Source organism: Phyllostomus discolor, chromosome 9 (genome assembly GCF_004126475.2).
Source record: "Phyllostomus discolor isolate MPI-MPIP mPhyDis1 chromosome 9, mPhyDis1.pri.v3, whole genome shotgun sequence".
Taxonomy (NCBI): domain Eukaryota; kingdom Metazoa; phylum Chordata; class Mammalia; order Chiroptera; family Phyllostomidae; genus Phyllostomus; species Phyllostomus discolor.
In genome coordinates this window covers 103,221,051-103,245,254 of record NC_040911.2, presented here as the reverse complement: position 1 = coordinate 103,245,254, position 24,204 = coordinate 103,221,051, and the positions used below count along the sequence as shown (strand labels likewise).

The window sequence follows — 24,204 nt, the reverse complement described above, 5'->3', positions numbered from 1 at the left end:
GCTGGGGGTCATGGCCTACAACCCAGGCATGTGCCCTGACTGGGAATCGAACCTGCGATGCTTTGGTTTGCAGCCCGCGCTCAATCCACTGAGCTACCCCAGCCAGGGCAACAATTATCTATTTTCTCCAGGCTTTCAAACTGATTTATATAGAATCATACAAATTAGTCTCTTATTATTCAAAAGAATTTTTTTTTAAAAACCTATTATCTCCCCTAATCCTTCCAAACTGCAGGCACTGCACATATTTTTCTTGATGTTCCATCAAGATCCAAATTATAAATCCTCACGTGTGTGTAATAGTGCTATCAAGTAGATGTTTTCCTGTGTGCCTAGCTAGCTGTGTATCTAACCATCTACCTCCTGATCTTGCTCTCTGGGTATCTTTGACTGTTCTCGGTGCCAGAGAGAAGGAAGAGCGTTAGCCTCAGGCCAAGGACGCGATACCTCCTACAGCGGCGAGAGAGAAGCCAAGAGAGTCGTGGCAGCACTGGTCCTGCCTTTGACGGGCTGCTGAAGTCACCCCAGGGAGCAGCTGCGTCCGGAATTTTCGGTCAATGAGACACGAGCCTGTTTTTCTGGGCCACTCCAAGTCCACGTTCGGTTATCGGCAGCCAAACACATTCCTGACTGAGACAGAGAATAAGACGGGCAAAACCAGAACACTGAGGCGCTCACAGTACATGAATGCGCAGACGCAGGACAATCACGGTGGAGACGCCAGGTCACTCGGCTCCAACACAGGGAGCAAAGTGGGGAGCCGTTACTCACATTAAGTGCTTATTGCAATGGCCTTTTAGTGCAACCATTGTTAAATGACTAATGTGCATGAGTTATTCACCACGTTTTAGATGTAATTTATCTTTTGTTGTTGTTGCACAGGGGGGTACGGGTTGGCTACGCCTGGGCCAGATAGTTAGGGCACATCTTCCTAGGGGTTCGAGATGGCTGCGTGAGACAGCCCTTATCCAGGGCCTGCGACAGCTCTTGGCACCCGGGAAAGTGCTCTGTAAATGCTCGTGCTCAGGTTTGTATCAATTAATAACTGATATTAACCGAAAGCCCCGCTGGCTGCTTGGACCTGGATGCCCAGCTCCTCCGCACCTTTGTACTTCCTTAAGCAAAGTTGCCTCCTCCAGGAGGCCCTCCTGGCTACGCTGTCTAAAGTGGAACCTCTCCCCTGACCTCTCCCATTCCCTGTTGTCCCCAACTTGTTTATGAGCTCAAAGACCTTGTCACCATCTGTATTTCTTTTGACGATTTATGTGGTAAGTGCCTGTCCCCCCCACCCCCAAAGAGGGTGAACCCCAGGGAAGCAGACGGCCCAGTGGCTGGCACAGATTCCGTATTCTCTCCACAGTCGGTGGATAATAAAATGACCAAAAGTGTGCCCCAAACCCACATGCATTATGGTAGAAGAATGCCATTTGACCTAGAAGGGGCATTTCTTCTGATACAGTTTTGCTCACATTTAAATAAAAGGGAAGGTGGGTAAGAATTCTGCCCAATCTAGGCCCTCATAGTAGGCCTCGTCAGGGGGCTTAGTGGTTGTTTATTATTATTATTAATTTCTTTAAAAGGTCAGTGAATGGTTATTTATAATAACTGGCCTATACACTTTACAAAGTGTGGCACAAATTCTTACATTTAGAAAAATATGTTGTTTTTGCATTCGAATAGAGATAAAATTCAACTAAAAAATTAAAACTAATGTCTTCTTGTAATCAAAGATTTAGATGTAATTCTCCATAATTTCTTGGCTTGCTGAAGACCCTGGAGTTTAGAGCTTAGAGTAGCCCTGTGAGAGTTTGGTTTGGTACCGGGTCAAAGGGCAAACGGAAATGAAAAGGGTTCAGAGAGGAGGGATGGACGGTGAGGAAGGGAAGGGATCCTTGGACACAAAGAGGCGACTGGAGGTGGCCCCACAGCTACCCTTGGCACTGGTGGGAAGGGGGAGCCCCCCCCCACCCCATCATCACCGCCCGTTTATACCAGCAAGAGGGAGTACCTGGGGTATCATTCTCTTGGTGTAACTGCTCTGTGGCCTTGACATTTTTCTAATTTTGGTGGATATGTGGCTAGTGCTGTGGCCATCTTATATGGACTACTCAGAGAAGGTTCCAGAAGTTCTACGGAGACATGGCATGCAGGTGGTCATCTGGAAAGAGGGACTGTGGACCAGCGTTGAACCTGTTTTCTGCCAGCGTAGCCTTTCCTTGGATGGGTAGGTGTCTGTGTGGTCAGCTGGTCTGGTGGTTATACCTCACAGCCGGTCTCAGGTTCTAATTAGTTGTGTGTGTTTTTGGATACTTCGTGGAATTATGGGAATTTGTGGGCTGGTCTTCTGGTGATATTTGCATAGTGAGCAATTATGTAGATTATATGTTAATTTGGGCCGGGTTTTTAAAAATTATTTTTTTTTTTGAGAGAAAGGGAAACATTGATTTGTTCCATGTAATACGCATTCATCAGTTGATTCCTGTGTGTGCCCTGACCCGGATGGAGCCTGCAACCTTGGAGTGTCCTGATGGCGCTGTAACCAACTGAGCTCCCGGGCCAGAGCTGGCGGGGGGGGGTGGTTTGAGGCCTGTTCTGTGGCCTGGCCCACAAGCAGGTGCAGTCTTTACGTGGACTGGATATGATACAGGGAGGTTGTGGAGATGGTGTGTTTGGGACTTTTTCTGCCCTCCTCGGGGCTCCTGTTGCTGACAGTTTATCTGGCTAGGGTTGGTGTGATTTGGAAAGCAGGAAGTGGACATTTGGCCTGAATTATAGAATGGACTTGGTTCACGTCCCATTGGGCCCGTTGCAGAAGGTGCAGCGGTTGACGTGGAAGCAAGCTGGGGTCTCCCCCCAACCACCCACCCACCTGGGGAAGCCACACCACGGGTGGGCACCAAGGGGTGACCCTGGGGGTGAAGGGCTAGAGAACCCAAGTGGACCTCAAGTCCAAGTGGCAACCCGAGGGGCTTCGGGGGGCCTGTGGGTGCCAATGACCACCCCCCTCCCCACAAGGCGCAGATTTTATTTGCATTTCACTTATGGTGCGGGCTCCACGCTCCCCATGTATTTTAATTGCTTGTTCACGTGTTTTGCCCATTTTTGTGATGGGTTTGCTTCTTCTTCTTGCTAATGAGGGAAATCGACCCTCTGGGACAGATTTTGATACAATCCCCGCCCCCTCCGCCCCATTCATACTTTGTGATTTATATTTTGTATGCTCCTCCCCTCACCCCCCCCCCCATTCTCTCTTCCATGGCTTGTGGATCATAGATCATGCTTAAAGATTTATACGGGATTTTATTTGTAAACATAGCCATTTTTAAAGCACCTTTTTGTATTTAAACATGTGATTGATGTATGTATGAAATGAGGCAGGGCTCCACCTTAAAATTTCCCCCAAACGGCCAGCCAGTTATTTTAATACTATTTCCATTTTTGTGATAGCTCCTGCTACCACCACCTATTTCGGGGAGACTCTGGGTACACGGACACCCTGGGGTGCGGGCTGAGAGGATCTCTGGGTGGGGCACCAAAGACCCAAGTACAGGATTCTCCAAGGGCCCAGTGGTTTCCCCCCGGGCCTTGTTCGGGGGGAGGAGGAGGGGGTGGGTGCTTGTGTTGTCTGCCAAGTGTCTCAGGAACCCAAAGATTAGGCCGAGAGAGGGGCGGGGTTCCTACACCCACTTGTAAGTCTGGGCCCCGTCGCCTCAGCGTGGGGCCGCCCACCCTTTGAGGCCATGGACACCGCGACCGACGGGCCCGCGCGCGAAACCGGCCGCAAATAACGCAACAGGCTCGCAAACTGCTCACATTTAATTTTTTATTGATTTTTAATGCTGCACAAGACAATATTCATTTCATTTAATTCATTTAATGATTTCTGTTTGCTGCTGTTAATTACGTAAAGAGAGAGGGAACCACTGTGGCCTTTTTTTTTTCTATCTGAAGGCCGCCTTAAGCTTTCTAAATTTGGAATATTTAAGCAAGCTGGAAGGGGGAGGGGGTTTCGCAAGATCACTCAGGGGGGAAGGGAAAGGCTGCGTTGTCAATCATGCCCTATGGTGGGTGATTAACTGCGTGTACAATTACATTTCGTGTTTAATTGCGCTTAAGGCTCGGGTTAAGGTCGGGTTCCCTTCTCACAGCAGCTCGTACTGGCGGAGGTGCATGCGCTGGATGATGTCGCGGCAGTCGTTGAACACGCGGCGGATGTTCTCGGTGTCCACGGCGCAGGTGAAGTGGGGGTAGCAGTAGTGGCGCCCGTCCCCGCTCGCGGTGCTGATTCTCTGCGGGACGGACACGGACACGGGTGTGAGCGAGCGGCCTCCTCGCCGGAAACCCCGCCCCCAAGGGCCCGCCCCCAAGGCCCCTCCGCCAGCTACGGACGTCACAAGTTGCCACGAATCCCAGCGAAGGGGCCAGAGAGCTCAAGTTCGCGCGGGCCACCCACGAAAGAAAACCGAAGTGGATGGTTTAATCCCCAAACATGGGAGTAGGTCGGTTCCCATCCCTGAGAGTAAGGGCAGCCAGACAGAGCGCTAAAGACAGTCTCTACTCACCAGAAACTCATCGCGGATGAAGTACTTGGCCCGGGTCACGCGTGGGTCCTCTCCAGGCTCGGGAGTAGCTGTGGAGAAGACAGGCATTGTGTTACTTAAGGTAATTAGCCAGCAAGCCTGCGCCACGGCCGCCCCCCCTTCGCCCCTCGGGTCCCTCCGTTATGCAAATAGGTGGGGACAGCCAAGGAGCTGAACCGCGTGCCCCGCCCCACGTACCATCCTCAGGAGTAGTGTAGCGAGCAAATTCTGGAAAGTAGTCCTCAATTTTCGATTTTCCAGCAAGGACTTTCTCAGCGAGCAGGTCTTGCTTGTTGAGGAACAGAATCACCGAGATGGTGCGCAGCCATCTGACGGGGAGGGGAGCGGAGTTGCAGCCTGGCCGGACGGCACTCTGCCGCCGGGGCGGGGAGGGGCTGCCCCCCCCCCCCCCCCCCCGGGGACCGGTGGCTGGGCGGACCCCCGCACCCACCTGTTGTTCCAGATGCTCTTGAAGAGGTTCAGAGCCTCCTGCAGACGGTTGGTCTGGTTGTCCTCCCGGATGACCATGTTGTAGCTGCTGCTGGCCACCACGAAGATGATGGCGGTCACATCTAGGGCACGGGACAGCACAGGGGTGCGTGTGGGAGGCCGAAACGACACGACCCCTCACTCACGACTAGGAGGGCAGAGTGTCCCCAACCGGGAGAGGGCCCACGCCCCCCTACCATTGAAGCATTGGATCCACTTGCGGCGTTCGTCCCGCTGGCCGCCCACGTCGAACATGCTGCGGGAGGGAGGGCAGTGGTCACCCCGTGGGCCGACCCGGCCCCCCGCCCCGAGCGCCACAGGGAACAGAAAACCATGTGCTTACTGGAAGTTGACTTTGTCCACCTGGAACTTGGTCTCGAAGATCCCAGAAGTCAGGACACGGCAGCGAAGCAGGTCCTAGGACGAAAGCAAGGTCAGGTCCGCCCGTCCCGAGCCGAGGCCCCGGCGGGCGGCTCCCGGAGGGGACTCGAAACCCCGCCGGCCTGCGTACCTGGTCGCTGGGGACGTAGTCGGCCTGCTTGATGACATCGATCTTGTCCAGGAAGCTGGGGGACAGAGACGGACACGCGGCGTGCTCAGCGCCGCCCCGGGGCCCGCCCCTCCCGCCTCCCGCAGCGGCGCGGCGCGGCGTGGGCTCGGCCGGTGCCGGGTTGTGCGCTTCGGGCCTTTCAGCATGGACTCCCCGCCAGGGGCCGGAGGGACAGCCCTCCCTTCTCCCTTTTAAGCTCCTCGCTGGCCACCGAGAACAAAGGAGGAGGAGGAGGAGGAGGAGGAGGAGGAGGAGGGCGCACGCGGCCCCGCCCGCGACCACGCCGCACAGGAAGCCCACACAACGCTCCCTTCCGGCCTGTGCGGCCCACGGGCGAGGGGAGTCCAGATGTGAAATCTGGAGCGTGAGGGGGCCACGCGGGCCGCGGGTCCTGCACCAGCCGGGAGCGGGCCTGGGGGGGCCGGGTCTGGGGGGGGCGGGGGCTCCCCCAGGGGACCGAGAGCCGTGGGTGGAGAAGGGGCCCGGCTCCCTCTCCTCGCTCTCGACTCAAAGCACAACCAGGAAGAGCAACTTCTGAAAGACGAGACTAACTTCACTGATATAAACATTACGAAAACTTAACGTTACACCCACTGTGGGGGTGGGGGTGGGGGTGGGGGTGTTGGAGTGGCTTTAAAACGGGCTCCTCAGGAAAGAAAGTCCCGAAGGGGAAAAGTCGGCTGGAAGAAGTTCTGCGAGTTTTTTTCCCCTTCCTCTTCACCAGTCGAGCCAGCCCGGCTGGGAGGGCACTCCGACTTGCCCAATCAGTCTTACATTACAGCGCCAGGCCCGAAATAGCTCCCCAGCCGCCCTGGCCGCCAGCGCGTTGCCATGGCAACAGAACCACAGTTCTATAAATAGCTCATCAGTACCAAATCTTGTGAGAGAGACAGCTGGAGCCGGGCCAGCCAAACCCCAGTTCAACAAATAAAAATAGGCAGCTTAAGAAATGGGCAAGGCACCAGTATCTCAACTGTAACGTGAAGGCGGTGCGGGCGGAGGCGGGCAGGGCCGGGCCCACGCAGGCCCACGCAGGCCCGGGGATCCTCCGGCCCGGGGTGCCATTTTACAAGTTGTCAACTAAGTCCCAGAGTTGCTCCAAAGTTGCCATACACCGTGGGCACGGTGCCACTTTCAGATAAAGTTGCAGGAGTAAGTTAATGTGGCATTAAAAAAAAAAAGAAAGCAAAACAAAACAAAACAAAGCAAAAAGGGCGCCCTGGCCCGAGCGCCCCGAGCGCGGCCCGCCCTCCCGGAGGGCACGGCGGGGCCTGACCCTGTCTCTCGCTACCTGTCCCGCTCACTGGGGCCCAGCGCAGAGCGGACAATTCCAGGATTTCCATCTGTTTTGCGTTACTATAATTAGCACTTCCAGCTCTTAGCGCAAACTTTTGAGAAAACCAGGACTCGGTGGAAGGAGGGGTGGGGGCGGGGGTCCCAAGGACGGGCTGCGACGGGCCTGTTGTTCTGGCGCGGGGGGAAACACGCGGGTCTGCGTGCCCACGCAGCCCTGAGCAGCGGCGGCAAAGCCTTTACCCGCTCCCAGGGCGGGGGAGGGAGGCACCCCTTTGTCAGGTTTCCCCGGGTTTTAAATGACAGCAAAGAGATATTTCTCCATTATCCCAAGTGTGAGCGCTGCCCCGCCTCCCTAATTAATCACGACTATCATCTCCTCGCTGTAGTAATTGCCATTTTGGCTACCAGGCGTTAATTGTTTGTGTGAAAGCACACCCCAGCCCTGGGAAGCGCAGCGGAGGGTTCTGAGCAACGTGACTCAGAGCAGCGGCCTAACTGCGCGTGGGGAGAGCCGGCCGCTGCTCGGGACGGGGGTCAGGGCCACGGGCGCGGCATCCCGCGCGGCCACTTACTACTGGGCGCAGTCAATCAGCTGGTACTCGTTGGAGCGTTCGTAGCAGGCGCGCACCCCCTCATCCTCCCACAGAGCCTTGGCGTGCTCGTAGAACTCCTGTGGGCGGGACGGAGAGGGCGTCAGGGGCGGGGCGCACCCACGCGGCCAGGTGGGCTCCCGGGGCCAAGCTTCTGGTCGGGGATACCGGCTGCATAGCGCACTCGGGGCTGGCGCGGGGTGCCCGGGGGGTTAGGGTTAGGGCACTCAGTTACCGGGACATCAGGGTTCGTGTGCCGTGTTTAACACACTGTCGTTTGTCCCAAGATGCCTATGGGGGGAGGCAATTACAGGGGGCAGAGCTCATGGCTTTCTCTCTCCGGGGGCCGAGTTTTGCTCGCCCACCTTGAGCCCAGCCATGCCGATTAGTCGGGGTTCCGTCTGTGGGAACAGCGAGGGTGCCCCCCCTGAGCTGTGCGGTGCGTGGCGGGACACAGGTGTGGCACGCACACAGGTGTGGCTGTGATGAAGCGTGCCAGCTACCCTGGGGGGCGGGGTGGGGGGTGCTCGACAACCACGCCAGGGCTCCGCTTACGGGAGGGAAATCGAAGTCGGGCACGTTCATCACGCTCAGAATGTAGTCCACGCGGAACTGGTTCTCGGGGTTGGCCAGCTCCACTGGGGGCACCAGGCTGCTCATGGCGGCCACGATGGTCTGAAAGAGATTCAGCGGGGGGTGAGGGGCCACTCGGCCCTGCCTGCCTGCCTGCCGGGGTGGGGGCGGGGGCGGGGGCCGCGGAGCGAGAACAAACTGGCGCACGTACTTCAATGGCCTCCTTCAGGTTGTTTTTGATGTCCTGCACCTTGGTGGCCTTCTCACTACAGTGGGGGCGGAGAGGAGAACAATCATATTGCATCCCGCGCACGAATGGGGTCACTTTAGTCATGCTGTTCCGACTAAGCACAGTACTCTGTTCCCAAAGGAGCGGTGGCGGGCTCAGACAGGGGCACTGCACCCCAGGGGTTCGGGGGGTCGGAACCCAGGTGGTTCGAAATGACCACCGCCCGGTTCCGCCCCGCACGGGGCCGCCTGGCGGGTTGGCATCTGGACCGAGGCTGCTATCCTGTACCAGAAGTTGGGCCCTGCCCTGTCACTCCCTCCGCGGTGGTCCCGTGGGCTTCCAGCCCCTGGCACCCCACTCCCTAGGTGTCATCAGCCTCTGTTGGGGTGGGGTGGGGGAGGGGGCATCACTGTGGGCAGGGGAGGGGGGGAAGGGCCCCACTTGGGGCGCACTGGGCCAGTGGGTTAGTGGGCTGGAGGTTAGGGTTAGTGGGGTGGCAGGCTATCCTGGCAGGTTCTTTATGTTTGTTTACTTATTTGGACAGCCACTGTAGCGGGCTGTGAGTGCACAGGGTCCCTTCTGGGGGCGCAGGGATGAGCCCCTGCCCCCAGGGAGTCTTGGTGATCTGGGACTCCCGAGCTGAGGGGGATGCTCTTTGAGTGGAGGTCAGAGGTTGTGCTGCTTTAGAGTCTCGACCTCGAGGTGGAGCTGGAGGACGGCCTGTGTGGAATGGTCACGGGCACTCGTGGAGGCCACACCCCCGGGCTTCTGGGCCTCCCCTCCCCTGCCAGCATGTCTGCACCCCACTATGTCCACTGAACCACTGCGTGTCTCCCCGAAGCTGTCCTTCATTTGAGGACAGTTCTGAGGATGTGCCGGGGACGCCTCAGCGTGGGTTTTCAGGGGTGAGAAGGGTCCCCTGGCTTGGGGCACGGACCTTGGCGACACCCACTGCTCCCCTCCCCCGGGACTTTTTGCAGGGCCTGCTTCTGTGGTGGAAGGGCACCTACTGCGTGCCGGGCCCTGGGGCGTGGTACTACGGAGGAAACTGAGGCCCCGGGGACGTGGGAGTCACAGGCAGAGGGACAGAGGGCTCATCTTCCTCTTGGCATTTTTAAAAAGAGTCTCTGCAGACTCCCCGGTTCAGGAGCATTCACCTGGGGTCAGGGGCTGGAGGCAGGGACCCCTGCGAAGAGGACAGAGGGCCGACAGAGGACTGACAGAGGAGTAACAGAGGAAATGTGAGTGGGGGTGGGGGTGTTAAGAGCAGCCACAGCCTGAGTGTTAGTGGGGTGAGGAGGGGCCCTGGTGCCCACCTGCCCACAGCCCTGACCCCCGAGAACCTGGTCTTTCCCGTCTCTGACCCCCCCCCATCAGAGCCCTCCCCTGGGGTCTCATCTTCTGAGATCAAGGCCTGCATGTGTGAGGGGTGTGCCCTTGCCAGGTGCAGCCTCTTCCTGTTCCACTGGCCTTGGGACCCTGCTCCGTCACCCGGGGTGGGGGGGGGGGGCTGCTCTCAGCAGCTGGGGGCAGCACAGAGGGGCCTAGGTATCCCCTTGTGGGCGTGTGAAGCGAGACTGCTGCGCCCTGGGGCCTGGAGGGGCAGACGGGGCAAGGGGTGGGGTCAGCCAGGACGGAGGGACCACCCAGCTGCTCGGCCGCTGGACCCAGACCCCTGCGGGTCGGAGCCAGCTTGCAGCTCCGCCCACCGACCAGGACAGACGTCCAGATGTGGGGCTGCACCTACCATCAGGTCTGCGCATGTCAGCGTTTTAAAAGCACGCGCACCTGAGGGGCCCTGAAATTTACCTAGGGGCTCAAACTCACAGGAGACCCCACAGGCCAAACCTGCTCCCACTCACTAAAAACAGGCTCCCTTCCCAGGGAGGGGAGCGCCCAGACCCTTCCTCTGGCTTTGAGGCCCCGCAGTAATTAAAACGAGCTGCACCTGGGCACTAGGCACCCAGACGTACCCGCAGCCCGGAGGAAAGGATCTCCGGAAACCAGGTTCCCTCATTCAGCCTGATTTTTGGGTCTAAGTAGTAGTATGGTAATTGGAAACGCTCCCGTCTTAAATGCGGATATTTTGAGAACGCGTTCAGTACTCATCTATGTGTGTGAGTAGGTGTGGGAGTGTATCAAGTATCAACCCGCTACAACAGGAAACCCGAAATCTAATTCGGGTGTGCAACGCTCCCAACGTGGAGACCTGCCGCTGGGGCGATCGCTGTGGATCGGAGATGGGGGTGTCCCGCCGCGGGGCTGGCGGGCTTCTCCCGTCCCCCCTGCCCCCCGGGGAACCCGGGGCGCTGGCTGGCAGACTCAGGGCGAAGTGTCTCAGGTGTCAGGCCCGAATGTGTACCAAGGGCTAGAATTCTAACGGACCCAAAAAGCTGGGGCTTGAGTACTTTCAGGGCACTGGGGCTCCGCCCACTATGCTTAAAGAAGCGGAGGAACTTGGTTCGAATCCCAACAGCCCCGCCCCCCCCCCAAGTGGTTGTGGGGATATCATTCCGTTGGCTACCTTTGTGGTTTTATAGGGACAGACAGACAAAAGAAGAAAGACAGAGAGACAGACAGGGACTGCTGAGACATGCAGAGAAGTTTTATTAATCACACGTGTTAATACTGAGATTTAGTGCACAGGTCACAGAGAAGAGCAGGCAGGTTAGTTAGTAGTAGTAGTAGGGTCGGGGTGAGCGCAGCGTCTAGCGCGCGGTGGGCTGTTGGGGGAGGCCTGGCCACTCTGTCTGGATGCCAACTTCTGGTACAGAACACAGACCATCGGTCACTGGCTAGGCGGATGCCCGTTTGGGGTGTTACACTACATTTTGGATAATTAAGTATTTCATTCTTTTTTTTTTGTTTGATTTTTATGATTTTTTTTTGCTTTTTTTGGTATTTTTGTGTTTTTTTTTTTCACTTATCTCTAGAGGTTAGGTAGTAGGGCCCATCCCCCCTCCCCCCCACAGAACAGTTTTCTGATTAGCAGTTCCAGCATGCAAAGGGTGGTGGGGCATAGCCGGGAAGGAGAGGAACGGGAAGCCACCATCTAGGAATTAAATACTCTAAAAGAAACAGATGAACAAACACGTGTCAGTCACTTCGCCCCGCCCCGGGGCTCCTTTGCCCCGCCCCTCCCGGCCTCAGGAGCTACTCCTTTCAGGGTGCCCAGGCCCGGGGGATGGCCCTGCATGGTCTCATGAGAAACGGCTGCCCCACGACAGCATGCTGAATGCGCAGGCGCAGCGTGAGCGGCCCCCCTGGCATGCACGTGTGTGTGTTGGCGTGTGATGGGCGGTGGGGATGCGGGAGTGAAGAAAAACAATTAACTCGATAATGAATGGAAAAAAAAAAAAAAAAGGTGGATGCCATCGCCCATTTCCTGTCCACTAGCTAACTACAGTGCCTGGGACTAAAGTTAATTTGATAACTTTTCAAAGGCCAGAAGCTTCTGGAGATGATCCGTTAACAATGACGCGCCTCCAGCCAAGGTGCCCAGCATCTGGCGCCTCCCCCCAAATTTAAGGGTGCTAGGGTACCTCGAGTTTCAGGGGAGGAAAACTCGTTCCAGAAGCTCGCAGTTTTAAAATCAGAGCACCCGACGGGTGGATGGAATTTAGTGGATAGTTTTAAAAACAAGGGCAGCTTCACGTGGAGCTGGGGGGGGTGGGAGTGGGGGAGGGGAGGCCTGCCCGGGGCAGGAACCGTAAGGAGAAACGGCAAGCCTCCAAATCTTAAACTGATTGTCTAACGCTGAGAGCTAGAACTCCCCCTCAGCTGCATCTAATTATACTTTAAGGATGGCCAAAAAAAAAGTTTTACGCGGGCACGTGCTGTGAGATGTTACGGAATTGTTTCTGCCCCTTTGCACACGTGTACCAAGATGGAGGATGGCCCCTAAATGATTTTTTGCTTTCCTCCCGGGGCTCTGCCCTCAGTTTCCCAGCATGGTCTTCATGTCTGGCTGTCTGTTTAAAAAGTTTTTTTTTTTTCTGGTTTTGAGTGTGCCTACCCTTCGCTGTTGCTCCTGGCAGCCTGCGGGTCCTCTTCGCCGCCCCTTTTAAAGAGAGATTGAAAGCTCACCTAATCTGCAAGGCACGGCAAGGTCACAAAATCCCCACCCCACCTCTCTGCATTCCTAGCCGGGGGCCGCTGTCCACCACCCCGATAGTTCTGAGGCCGCCTTCCGGGCGCGCGGGGACCGTCTCCGGCGGCTGCGGGCCGTGGCGGGTGGAATTCCGCACCTCGGCTGCAGATTAGCTGAGCCCTCTGGAGACGCCCGGCCGGGGACAGAAGGGACTGATAATTATTTTCCTGTGCTTGCGCTAAATGTAGGTGCACCAGGGAGCCGAAGCAGTGCTTTGTCTCACAAGTCTCCTGAGAACACAGTGGCCCCGAGGAAGACTCCGAGCTGAGTCCCAGACCTCAGTCCCCGGCGCGGGCCCGAGCACGCGAAGGCTCGGGGTCCGGACTCGGGTGGCGCTCGCCCGCGACACCTGGTGCCAGGCGAGGACCTCCCTTCCTGCAGTCGGGGAAACTATATAAAATGTTTTTATGGATACGTAATTGTTCCCCACAAATTCTCACCAATTAAAAACCATGTCTGGACTGGGGAAACCAAACAAAAAACCAAAACAAAACAAAAAAAACTACCTCTCAGAACCCAGTCTTCACACACAGTGGGTGCCCCCCACCCCTGGGGGGTCGCAAGGGCGACGTGGCTACGCTGTCTGGTTGCTCTCGGATCAGCTGATTAGCTCAGCCGGGGTTAATAGCGATGTTTGTTTGTGGCACTCAACGGAAGGAAGAGCGTTAGCTACGGGTTAGGGGAATCCGAATTTGACCTCTGTTTCTGAAAGTCAGATTAGAATTCCGAGTCACTCTACACAGGTCACCAGCGGGGAGTTAGGGCAGGTGGGAGAGCTCAGCCCAGCACTCAAGCAGCGCACGCTTGCGGGAGGAGGGGAGGACCCCACCCCTTTGGGCCCGGTTTCCCCGGGAATTCCTAGGCACGGAGGGAGCCGTGCCCGCCGCCCCGCCACGGTGCGGAGGGAGGAAAAAGGAGGCTTGTGGGACACACAAGCACGGCTCCCAGACGCACCCTGAGGAGGAGTCCCGGGCGTCCCTTTCCCAGGCTAAATATAACGCCCTTGGAGACTACACCTATGGCTTCCTCCACCGAGCAGGCGAACTTGGAACAGGCCCTTCCTCTTTTTTTTTTTTTTCAAAAGGGAAAATCGAAAAGAGGTTCTGCTTTCAACGCCGGGTCTGCGTTACAGACTGGCCGGCTCAGGGAGGGGAATCCTTTCTCTGACAATTAAGAAAAGCAGGGCCGTGGGCAGAGCAGCAAACCCCTGCAGCCCGCCATGGCACGGGCTGCCCCCCCCCCGCCCCCCCGGGGCTGGAACCAAGGTAAACAGGGGCACTGCACCCTTTAAGAACGCTGGCCAGGTCCAGTTTCAACCAAAATATTTATCTACAGGGGACGCGGCCAAATTAGTTTTGCCTAATTAGCAGGGTGAAGAAGCAGTGCCCGTTAAGTGGCCGGGGTGGGGGCATGATGCAAGAGGTTTCTCCTGAGGTGACACGTTTGTGCAGCGGGAAGTCTGTCGCAGGTTTCTGTTTACTGACCGAGGACCACCTCTGGTGGCGGGACCCCCCTGAGGGCCGCATGGGGAACTCGGACTTTCAGAATCACTCTCTGGCTACGGAAGGCCACTTGTTTAATGAGCAGCTCGGGGGTGGGGGTGGGTGTGTGTGCACGCGTGCTCACAACTCGCCGGGGGTCGGCCGTAAAATCAGTGCCATGGCCAATCCCCCTGATTTCCCGGGGAAGGCCTCAAAGGCACCCTAAACTAAAATGTCCATTTGCATGACGTCACCCTTTTCTTACCTCCCACCCCATTATTTGGTCTAAGAAATTCTAGAGTTTTCCATAAAGGGCTGCCTTCAGTCGGTTGTTTAACCTCCGAGAGGTGAAAAACCCCCACTCTTTGTTTCCCTGGTGCTCAGAGGACAGTAAGGACTTTTTTTATGCCTGGTTTTGTTTTTTTTTTGGTGGGTGGGCAGTGCCTGGATTCAACTACACCACTGTGACTCGGTCTCCCCCTCTGGGCCTGAACAGGGAGCCACCGAGGGCTCCGCTCTCACTGGAGCCCCGGCTGAGGGAGGGGGGTGCCAGGGCCGAGCAGTTAGGAATGGCACACCAGCGCCCCTCGGGGCTGCTCATGGGGGGCTGGGGGGGTCCTCTGCTCTCACACCAGGAAAACGGGGTCCAGGCTGTGTCTCTGGGGGTCTCCTTTCATCCGCATTCTCACCGTCCCACCCCAAGGTGGGATGCAAGGGCATTTCAAAGGCAAGAGAGCCCCTCAGCCCGGCCGGCTGGCAGCACCGAACCCCCAGCCTCTCCCCACGTCAAAGTCAGGGCCCCCTCTCGGCCGGACTACTGATTTCTAAAAAGGGAAACGACCATGGACCCACAATATGAATTCCAAAGGTGGGGGACGAGGAATTATTAACAAGGGCTGCCTCTTCCAACTTTGTTTTGTGTGAGAACATTATTGAAACAATGTTTCCCTAGTAGTTTAGAACATCCTGCTTTGGCGCATTGCGCTGAAATCTGCTGGGGGGGGGGACCCCTCTCTGCCGCGGTCAGTGTCGCCTGACCCAGGGGGTGGCCCCTGCTGGTGACCGCCATGCCGAGGGCCCACAGCACCAGGTCTGCAGCAGACCTGTCTGGGGGGGCCCCTTGGGCTCTGTTTTCCTGCCACAGGGCAGGTTTTTTTTTGTTTTTTTTTGTCTGTTTTATGCAAGGCTGGTACGTTACTATTATTGCTATGATTATTTGTTGCTGCACTAAACACTAACAGGAGGGGGGGGAATCCCTGAAGAGCCCTCCCCTGATTTTCTAACATGCAGTTTCTGAAAACTTACGTGCCAATTGCTTGCCCAGTCCCCCGAGCTACCTGAACTCCCTAAAGGTCAGGGTCATGTGTGCTCCTGGCCCTGGCCTGGCCCGGTTTTGACACTTACTCTCCATTAAACCCATTAACATGCAGGATCCTCATTTGCTTCACAATGGTGCTTTTACCAGACTCTCCCGCACCTAGAAAATGAAAGCAAGGCTCAGGTTATGAGGGGCCGTTTCACGCGCTCTGGGCAGCGAGAGGGCTGCTGTGCCTTCCACGGAGGCCACGGGCAACAGGAACAGACGGACACACACAAAAACAAACAAACAAAATAACAGACTTGCAATTTTGCTTGACATTTCGACGCCTCAAACATGAGCTAGATGTCCAGCTCTGTACCCCTGCAGTATTTCACCGTCAGAGCAACACACAAGAATGAAAGGTTTTGCTGTTTTTAGGGTGGGTTTTTGTTTTTTTTTGGTTGTTTTAAAATTTGTGGAGCAGGAAAGCAAGCAGGGGTGGGGGGGGAGAAGGAATGACGCAATGTCAAATTCTGGGGGGTGGTGAGACCAGTGAGGTTCCAGCCGTGCGACTGGACCCTCGGGACCTGCGAACGCCCTGGCCAGCTCGGGAGCCCCAGCACGTGCGTGCACGGGGCCGCCCGGCCACAGCCGGCCAGGTGTGTCCAGCCTCACACCCCGGACCCAGGACCGGCGCCCAGATACTGCAGACTGCAGAGCGGCTCTGACGCAGCCTCGCCGGCGCCGGCCCGCTGCGGTGGCTTTCAGGGCGGGCTGCTGTCCCCTCGGGGCCACTGGGAAACCGGCCCCTCAAGCCACAACATGGCACCCCACTGTCCGCCCTCCTTCCCCCGCAAACTCCGTCGTCCCAAACACACAGTCTCCCGGGATTCAACAGCCGTGTGTGTGTGGGGGGGCGATGGTGGTGTGGAAGACCACCAGCTCCTTCGTCTTCTGGAAAAACACCTTTTCATATCAAATACCGTGCTTGCAAACAGTCACGCACACATGCGGCGACTGTAGGAAGAGTTAAAAAGGACCAGACTTTCATCAGAAGGAAAAATATTCCTGGAAACCACTGTGTTTTCAAAGATTTCAAGCCCTTTTCAACTTTTCAAGTAAGAAGGGGCACATACCCCCATTTTAAATCACCCTACATTTGTAAAAAGTACTGAAAAACCACATTTCCAAGCTGGAAGGAGGATTGCTGACCCCCCCTTTTTTTTTTGTAAGCGTGCTCTCCCACAAATAGTTGTCTGCACCATATTTTGCCCCCCCACAGGCCTGTTTTCTAACCCCCCTTTTTCATTTTTAATTTTCTTAATTGTTTTACTTCCCAGAGAGCAAGGCATTCCTCCTTCCCCTGCCGTTCACGAGGCTGTGAGCAACACCTGTAAAAGTTAAAATGTTTCCACAGAAACATCGATTTCAAAGCAAACACACTGTATCTTAATGGGCCTCTCATAAATTAAAATATTAAAGGCACTCGTAGGGGATTCCACGAAGAGAAAGCAGAATTATTCATCAGGACCCCCACTCGCCCCACGCCAGAGGCGTCGGGGCGCGGAGCCCCTCCTTTGCGGGTGCACACGGACCCGTGCCTCGGTTTCCCATGCGTGTGAAACTGGAGAGCCGAGCTGAGACGTGGCTGCAGGCCCTTGTGTGGTGCTGCCATTCACCTGATTCTCATGTCCTTAAATTAAGATAGATTAAGCACAGGGCTTGGGGCATCATTGTTACCTCTTTTTTTTGGGGGGGGGGCTTATTTGGTGAGAATGGCCATTTAAAACATGCCAAGTGCGTTGCGCTGGCTTGGGCTGCACACACCTGTACCGAAGACTACCACGAAACTGTGGGGAAAAGTAGCCACAGAGACCAGGACACCTGGGGAAGGTGACCCAGAGCAAGGCCAGGTGTGGCCAGAGTAACAGAATCAGATTAAGTGGAGGCTTGGTGATTACCACACAAAGGTGTCAGAAATTTAAGGTCCTTCCTGCCAGCCAGCATGGCACGGGTCTTAAATTAGTATTCAGCTAACAAGATAGCATTCCTCGGGAAAGATTCTAGACTTTTCCAGGCTTGTGCTTTGAAATCAAAGTTATATGCATATTATTCACATAGTGTAATCCTACCTTTAGAAGTTTGAGATAAGATTCGCAACATATGTATCACTTAATTATTGAAACTGCAAATGCATAAACACCAAAGAGACTTATTTTCCCTTAATTAATAGTTTTCAGCTTTACAGAAATTTGGACCCAGGAGAACAAAGGCATGACCCATCCAAAAAAAAAAAAAAAAAAGCAAACCAAACACCACCACAAAGAAAAGCCCGCTTTTACGTTTTATTCTTCATAATCAGGCTGTTTTGTTTGAAATGTGACCGTGAACTAGGTGCTAACCTAGCAAATTCACCAATTAGCTCAGATGGCCAAATTACTAAGGAAGTGGGAAAACTTCCACACTCATTAGTGCTGGGCAATCCTTCTGGTCATTTCAACAATGTCTTTCAGGCTTTTGTTTTATTTTATTTTATTTTCCCCAGGGCAGCCCTTTGAGAAAAAAGGAGAGGTCATCTCCTTATAGTTCACACGCCCCCCCCCATTTTTTTTTTTTTTTTTGGCCAGAGTAAAAACCGCAATCCGAAGAGAAAACCCAGGACCAACCAAATGTCACTCAACAAACAACTAATTAACGTCTTTTCATCTCCTTCCACCTGGAATAAAAGTCTTCTCACCGCCCCCCCCCCCCCCCAAAAGGACAAAAAAACGCCATTTCCAGATCAAGAAGCCATTTACGGACCAATGTCATTTTCCAGTTCTGATTTGTGCATGTCTTGCCCCCTTTTTTTTTCACAAAGCGCTCTCAATGTGGCCAACCAACAGGAAAATGTGTGTGTTAATGGTTTATGGGGGGCGCAGCTGCGGGGGGTGGGGAGGGCAGCCGCTACAATTAATTCTCTTCTTTGCTTTTCAAAAAGCCTGCATGTCTGGAAGGGGAAAAAAAGGTCATACTGTAAAAATGACGTGTCATTTGGCTTCACTGGGCACTCAGCGTACTAACTCCATTTTTTTTTTTTTTTTTTGGTTTTATTTTATTTGATTCTCCTTCCCTTCCTTCCCCCGCCGGCCCGGCCCGGGACACGTCTGCTCCGCGCACACAGTCTGTCCAGCCGAAACGCACCAAGTCGCGCCCAGCGGCCGCGCGCGCCCTGCTCCCCACCCCCCGCTCCGGCGCCACGACTTGCCCGCGCCCCCTCCCCCTTGCTGCACCACCTTTACCACTCTGATCCCTTCCGAGGGGCTGAGGTCACCCGTCCCCCACTCCTCGGCCACTTCCCCCGCCAGAGTCTCCCCGTGGCGAGGCCCCCTCGGCCACCGCGGCGCCCCCCGCCGCGTCACCCTCCACCCCGGCCCCTCTTTCTTCCCCTCTCCGAACAAATCACACACCCCACGGAGGCGGGTCCCCCTCCCTCTGCCCGCCACCCCATTTCCTGTCCCCGAAACCCTCTTTTTGTCGCAGTCTCCAGAGCCCGGTGGGGCTCCCCCTCCCCCTCCCCAACAAGCACCCAAGACCCTGGCGTCGTGTAGGCCTCGCGGAAAGAGAGAGCAAGGAAAAGAGCGAGGGAGGAGGGCGAGAAAGAGAAAGAGAGGGGGAGAGCGCCAGCCGGGGAAGGGGACCCCGCGCCCGCACCGCCGCGGCCCCCCGCCCCTTTTTTGAGCCCTCGCCCAGCCGAATCCGCGCCCCAGGGTCCCCCTTCCGGCCTCGCCCCCCGGAGACAGAGCCCGAGAGCGGGCAGCGGGCTCGGGAGCGCGCGCCCGGGGCGGGGGGCGGGCTCGGCGCGCGCGGCCTGCGGGCGCCCCTCCGGGCCGCCAGGCCGAGCCGGGGCCGGCGCCCCCCGCCCCGCCCTTACCCAGCAGCAGCAGGCGGTGCGTGGCCCGGTAGACCTGCTTGTCCTTCTGCAGCTGCTTCTCGATCTTTTTGTTGGCCTCGCGCTGCGCCTTCTCCTCGTTGCGCTGGTCCTCGGTCTTACTGTTTCCGAGACAGCCCATGGCGGCGGCGGCGGGCGCGGGGCGCGGCCGGGCTGCGGCGGCGGCGGGCGGGCGGGCGCGGGCGGCCTCACGCGGGCCGGGAGGGCCGGGGCAGCGCCGGGCGGGCGGGCCGGGCGCGGGCTCGGCTCCTCGGGGAGGAGCGCGGGGCGGACTGCGGGCCGCACGGGGCGGGAGGTGGCGGTAGGAAGAGGGAGCGCGCTGCCCGCCCCTTGAGCCGGAGCCGGAGGGGCTGCTGGCCGCGCGGGGCCGAGGCGGACCGGAGCGAGAGCTGCGGGCGCTGCTGCCGCGCTGCCGCCGCCGCCGCTCTTATTGCCTCGGCCCGGGCCCGCCGCCCCTACCCAAAAGGGCCCCGGCGGGCGGGGGGAGCGGGGGGAGGAGGAGGCGGCGGCGGCGAGGGGGGTGGAAGGAGGAGGAGGAGGGATGAGGAGCGGCCGCGGCGGCGGGGAGGGCGGGAGCTGGCGGAGGGAGGCGCCCCCCGGGTGCCCGGGAAGGGGGGTCCCTCCGCCCGCAGCCGGCCCGGAACGGGACGGGGACAGGCCGGGGCGCCGCCCCCTCGCCCCCCTGGCTCGGGCCCCAGCCCGGCCGGCTGCGAGGGGGGGAGAGGGGGCGGCTCCGAGCCAGGGACGACCCCTCGCGCGACGCCAACGCTCCACCCCCCGGGCCGCGTCGCCCAGCGGCCCCCGAGGCCGCCGCCCCCCCTCCCGCGGGCGCCACCGAGGGGCCGGGGTGGGCGGAAGGGGAGGGAGCGCGAGCCCGAGCCCGGACTTCGGAAAATTTTCGAAGAGAAGAGAGAGTCGCAGAGAGAGCCGGAGAGCAGGGAGCGTGGAAAAAGCGAGGCAGGCACGAACCAAAGGACAGAGCAACCGAAAAGGAAAATGTGTCCACACACACACACGAACACTGAATAACACTCCACACTGCACATGGATGGTGGGGTCTGGTGGCGGGGGTGGGGGGCGAGGGGGGCGCGCTAGATGAGCCTCTCATCGCGCCCCCGGCGCCGGGCCCCCTGGCCCGAGCCGAAGGCCCCTGTGGCCCCGGAGCGCGCGCGGCCTCTTCGCCTGGCGCGGCCGCCCCAGTAGGAGAAGAAGGCGCAGCCCAGGAACAGGCGGCAGCAGCAGGTCGCCCCGAACACGAAGCCGCAGCCGCGGCCCTGCTCCGTGGGCTTCTGTAGCAGGAAGTTGAGCACCCACGAGGGGCTGCGCACGGAGAACACCAGGAACACCACGAGGGGCAGGTGGGCGCTCAGCGCGCCGGCCTTCCGTGGCCCAGGCCGCCACACGACGCCCCCCACGCGGGGCGCGATGTAATAGGCGTCGTCCTCGTCGCCCGAGTCCGATTCCCACGCGGCCCAGGCCCTACTCGTGCCCCCGACGCCTGCGCCCTCGCCGTCCCCGGCGGCGGCCTCCTCGGCGCCCTCGGCGGCGGCGCCGGCGCCCTCGGGGCCGCGGGCCGCCTCCGGGGCCGCGGACCCCTTCTCCTTCTTGGTCTTCTTCTTCTGCATCTTCTCGAACTTCTTCCTCTCCTTCTCCTTCTTCTTCTCCTCCTTCCGCCTCTGCTCCAGCAGCTTCTTCTCCAGCTTCCTCTGCTCCTTCTCGGTCAGGAACTTCTCGTGGGGCGCCCCGCGTGGCAGGTCCTTGGGGTTCTTCGTGCTCTTCTGGGGGTCCCCGCTCTCCGGCGGCACGGGTGCCTCGCTCGGCTCGGCCAGCGCCGCAGCCGCCGCCGCAGCTTCGGCAGCCACCTCGGCCGCCGCCGCTGCCGCCTTCTTCTCGCTGTCCAGCGCCCTGGCTTTGATCTTCATGGCCATCTTCAGCATGGTTGCTCGGCCACCTCGGGGTACCCGGCTCCCGCCTGGCCCGGGCGCCCTGCTTGCCCCTGGCCTCGGCCTTGCCGAACCCCGTGCGCCCCGTGTCGGGGGTCTCCGCTGCGTCGCCCGAAGCGCTGTCCCGGGGCCGCGGAGCGCGGCTCCCCGGCTTCGGGCTGCTGGGCGAGCTGCCTAAGAGTTTGCGCCAAAAAGGATGAGCAAACGAAAAAGGGGTGAGAACGCACTAAAAAGCACCCAACAACAGCGAAAAACCAAAAAGCACCAAGAAATGTCAAACAACTCAAAAAAGAAAAGTGCAGAGGCGCGATGGCACGAGTTTTCGGTTACCCTCGGGCGCTCCTTGGCTTGGCTCTTGGGCGCGCCAATGGAGAGGAGAAAAGAGAAGAGAGAGAATTGGGGGGCGCCCGGGAGGCGCGGGGCAGGGCGGCAGCGCCGGAGCGCCGCTGCCCCGTCCCGGTCCCGGTCCCGGTCCCGTCGGCTCTTGCCCGCGCCGGGCCGCTCGCACCTCGCGGGAAGCCACGGGGCACCCGGACTTACATGTGAGTGAGGTGCACTCACACGCAAGGCAGTGCCTGCCAGCCGCCCGCCGCCGCCCCACGCCGGGACAGGGGTTCGCTCCAGCCGCGGTGCCGCAGCCCCGAGCCAGAGAGCCGGCGAGCCAGCGAGCGCCGCGTGGGGCCAGCCACCTGACGCAGCCCGCTCCGCGGTGCCGACGCGACTGAGTGTCCCAGCTGAAGACCAGCGCTCCTAACCAGCCCGATGACGCCCCAGCCTCTTCAGAGGACGGACCCACAGCGGCGGCCCCTATAAAGCGAAGGGGAAGCCGAAAATCCGGCCCGCCAAGGACGCGCCCAAATGGGCCGCCGCGCCTCCCGGGGGCGCGGGCCGGTGTGGGGACGTCGCGGAAGTGGGCAGGGGACGCGGGGGGTGCGGCAGTGGGGGGCGCGGGGCCGCCCAAGTTGGTGGGCGCCGGACCCCGCCTCCCAGACCTGCCTCCCAATTTTCGGTGAGTGGTGTAGCCCTGGGCGGCGTGCAAAGTGTGCGACGGCGGCGCTCACCCCTGCGGCGCGCCTCCTCACCTCCGGCTCCCGGGCAGCGCACGCGGGCCGGGCCCACCCCGCCCTCCCGGCGGCGCGCGCCCGCGGAGGTGGGTGTCGCGGAGCCGAACTACTCGCGACGCCCAGACAGAGTTTCAGAGCTGCGGCGAAGTGCTGTGTGAGCGCAAAACCAGCACCGCTGCGAGGAGCAGGCGGCAGGCAGCGCCGGCGACGCGCGCGGCGAGCGGTGCCGGCCGGAGCGGCGGAGTCCGTGCACCCGGCGTCTTCCCCGGCGGGAGAGGTGGTGGACCGGGCCGTCCTGCTGCTCCGAGGCCCGGCCTGGGCGCCGTGGGGGAGCTCTGGAACAGAGGGAAAAGTAGTTTATTGGACATGAATTAGTTTGCAGATTGTTTAAAAACTCTCAGCTGCCCGCGCCCCACTCTTGTCCTGACACTCGCACGTGGCGGAGAGCACTTGGTTAAGGGAAGAACAGCGGGCTCTCAGCTGCTGGGCCGCGGCGGCCCCCTTTTCCTGAGACCTCAGTTGAGTCACTCGCGGCCACTCCGGTGTGGGCTTAGCTACATTTCATTCGTTCAATCAGTGTTTGGTCCACGGGCGCCTTGTGCCCAGGTGAGCGGGGCCCCAGGTGAGCAGGCTGAGCCTCGGCCACTGCCTCTGCTGCCCCGCAGGCCCACCTGCCAATAAACTCAGACAAAAGTAATGGTGAGCTCTCCCATCTCAAAACTTTTTTGACTTCTAAACAGTCAGCAACATTGTGCGTGTCTGAGGGGGGGAAAGAGGGGAAGCTGAGCTGTAAACCGAAACGCACCGACCACCCCCAGGGGCCGGGGTGCCTGCCGTGCTGCTCCCAGAGGCCTGAGGGCAAACTGGCCGGAATGGCTTCTCCCGACACAGAAAGGGACCACTGACCACTTGCCAGGGCCAGCGAGAGGCCCCCGACACTGTCTGCTGGGCCCGAAGGTCAGGAAAGGTGTGCCGTGAGGCTCTCCCACGGCACCGTTCTGGGCCCCTCCCGGCGCACCTCCGTGCTCTGTGCAAGGCCTCTTTCTTTCCGGACCTGAATGGGCGACAGAGAACGATTCAAAATCCCCAAAGAACGCTCGGGTCCGCCCGGGACTCCCACCAGGAAGCTGGCGCGGCAGGCGGGACCCCAGGGCCTGCAGCTGCTGCCCTGCCCCCGGCTGCCTCCGGCCCTCCCGGCCCCGCTCGGCTGCAGGGCTGTGCTTGCCGCCTGCCGGCGCACAGGCCGAAGGAGCCGGGTTTCGCCGCGCCCCGGATCTGGGCCTCTCTTCCAGGCAAACGCACACCTTTGGGAAGAGAGGCTCCAAGGCACGACCGTCCTCGGTGATGAGGTGACACTTGGCACGTAAACAGCAGCGGAGGACAATACCGGGCCCAGACCCCCGCCCCCCCAAATGTGCTGGGACTCGGAGCCACAGGAGGACGAGGGTGACGGGACTCACGGCCACCCATCAACCAGCAAACTACTTGAAGACACGGTTGTCTAAGTTTTACATGTTTATGTATGTTAAATAAAACCTCGGTTGCATTTCATTAATTGATTGTCTTTTTAAAGATGGCGAAGACTTGTAAGGAGGAGGAAGAGATCAGAAATTTCTGTTAGCTCCCTTTGTTCCAAAGCATCCCCCTTCCTGCCCCTCCTGTGTCCAAGCACCGACACAGCGTATTCCAGAGAAAGAAGGTAAATAGTAGCCAATGCAGCCTTGATGTTGCTGCCAGCAGCTACACATCGCTACAATGTAACAATCTCCGCGCTTGGAAATCCCTGAGCTGGGCTACCGGCTGCCCTCCCAGAGAAATAGCTATCATACCTACACTTTGGAGGGAGGGAATCTGGCCCATGTCACACGCTGGCGCCTGCTCCAGGCAAAGCATAGTCAGGAGGGGCTATTGTCTTAGAAACACACGTAGGAAGGTAAGGCTTTAGTTGTCTCAACTTCCGACCTAGCAGGCCATCCTTGAAAAAAAATTTTTTTTTAAATGTAGGTTTCCCCTATATTTTATTATGGC

At 58.6% G+C, this 24,204-nt stretch overlaps 1 protein-coding gene across 4 annotated transcripts; it reads right to left on the bottom strand.

The window, feature by feature from the left end:
• Positions 1-3,809: 3,809 nt before the first annotated feature.
• On the bottom strand, positions 3,810-21,780 carry LOC114506244 (guanine nucleotide-binding protein G(s) subunit alpha). Of its 4 annotated transcripts, none has more exons than XM_028523801.2 (13): positions 21,653-21,780; positions 15,343-15,415; positions 12,323-12,367; positions 8,290-8,344; positions 8,061-8,180; positions 7,488-7,585; positions 5,581-5,635; positions 5,413-5,486; positions 5,267-5,325; positions 5,032-5,152; positions 4,779-4,909; positions 4,563-4,630; positions 3,810-4,289 (listed from the first exon to the last, which is right to left on the bottom strand). In XM_028523801.2, the coding sequence occupies exons 2-13, from the start codon at positions 15,375-15,377 to the stop codon at positions 4,143-4,145; spliced, it is 1,008 nt and encodes a 335-aa protein (XP_028379602.1). In that variant the 5' UTR covers positions 15,378-15,415; positions 21,653-21,780; the 3' UTR covers positions 3,810-4,142. The 4 variants fall into 4 exon arrangements, with proteins under 4 accessions (XP_028379602.1, XP_028379597.1, XP_028379601.1 ...); XM_028523796.2 differs by lacking the exon at positions 21,653-21,780 and adding an exon at positions 19,152-19,359; XM_028523800.2 differs by lacking the exon at positions 12,323-12,367 and having other exon boundaries at positions 21,653-21,755.
• Positions 21,781-24,204: the final 2,424 nt, after the last annotated feature.

Excerpts from the sequence above, each read along its gene's own strand:
- LOC114506244 (XM_028523796.2), bottom strand. The coding sequence starts at position 19,290 with ATGGGCTGTCTCGGAAACAGTAAGACCGAGGACCAGCGCAACGAGGAG. Across the intron at positions 5,636-7,487 it reads CTGATTGACTGCGCCCAGTA|CTTCCTGGACAAGATCGATG; the intron begins GTAAGTGGCCGC and ends TCTGTCCCCCAG. Across the intron at positions 4,290-4,562 it reads TCATCCGCGATGAGTTTCTG|AGAATCAGCACCGCGAGCGG; the intron begins GTGAGTAGAGAC and ends TCCGTCCCGCAG.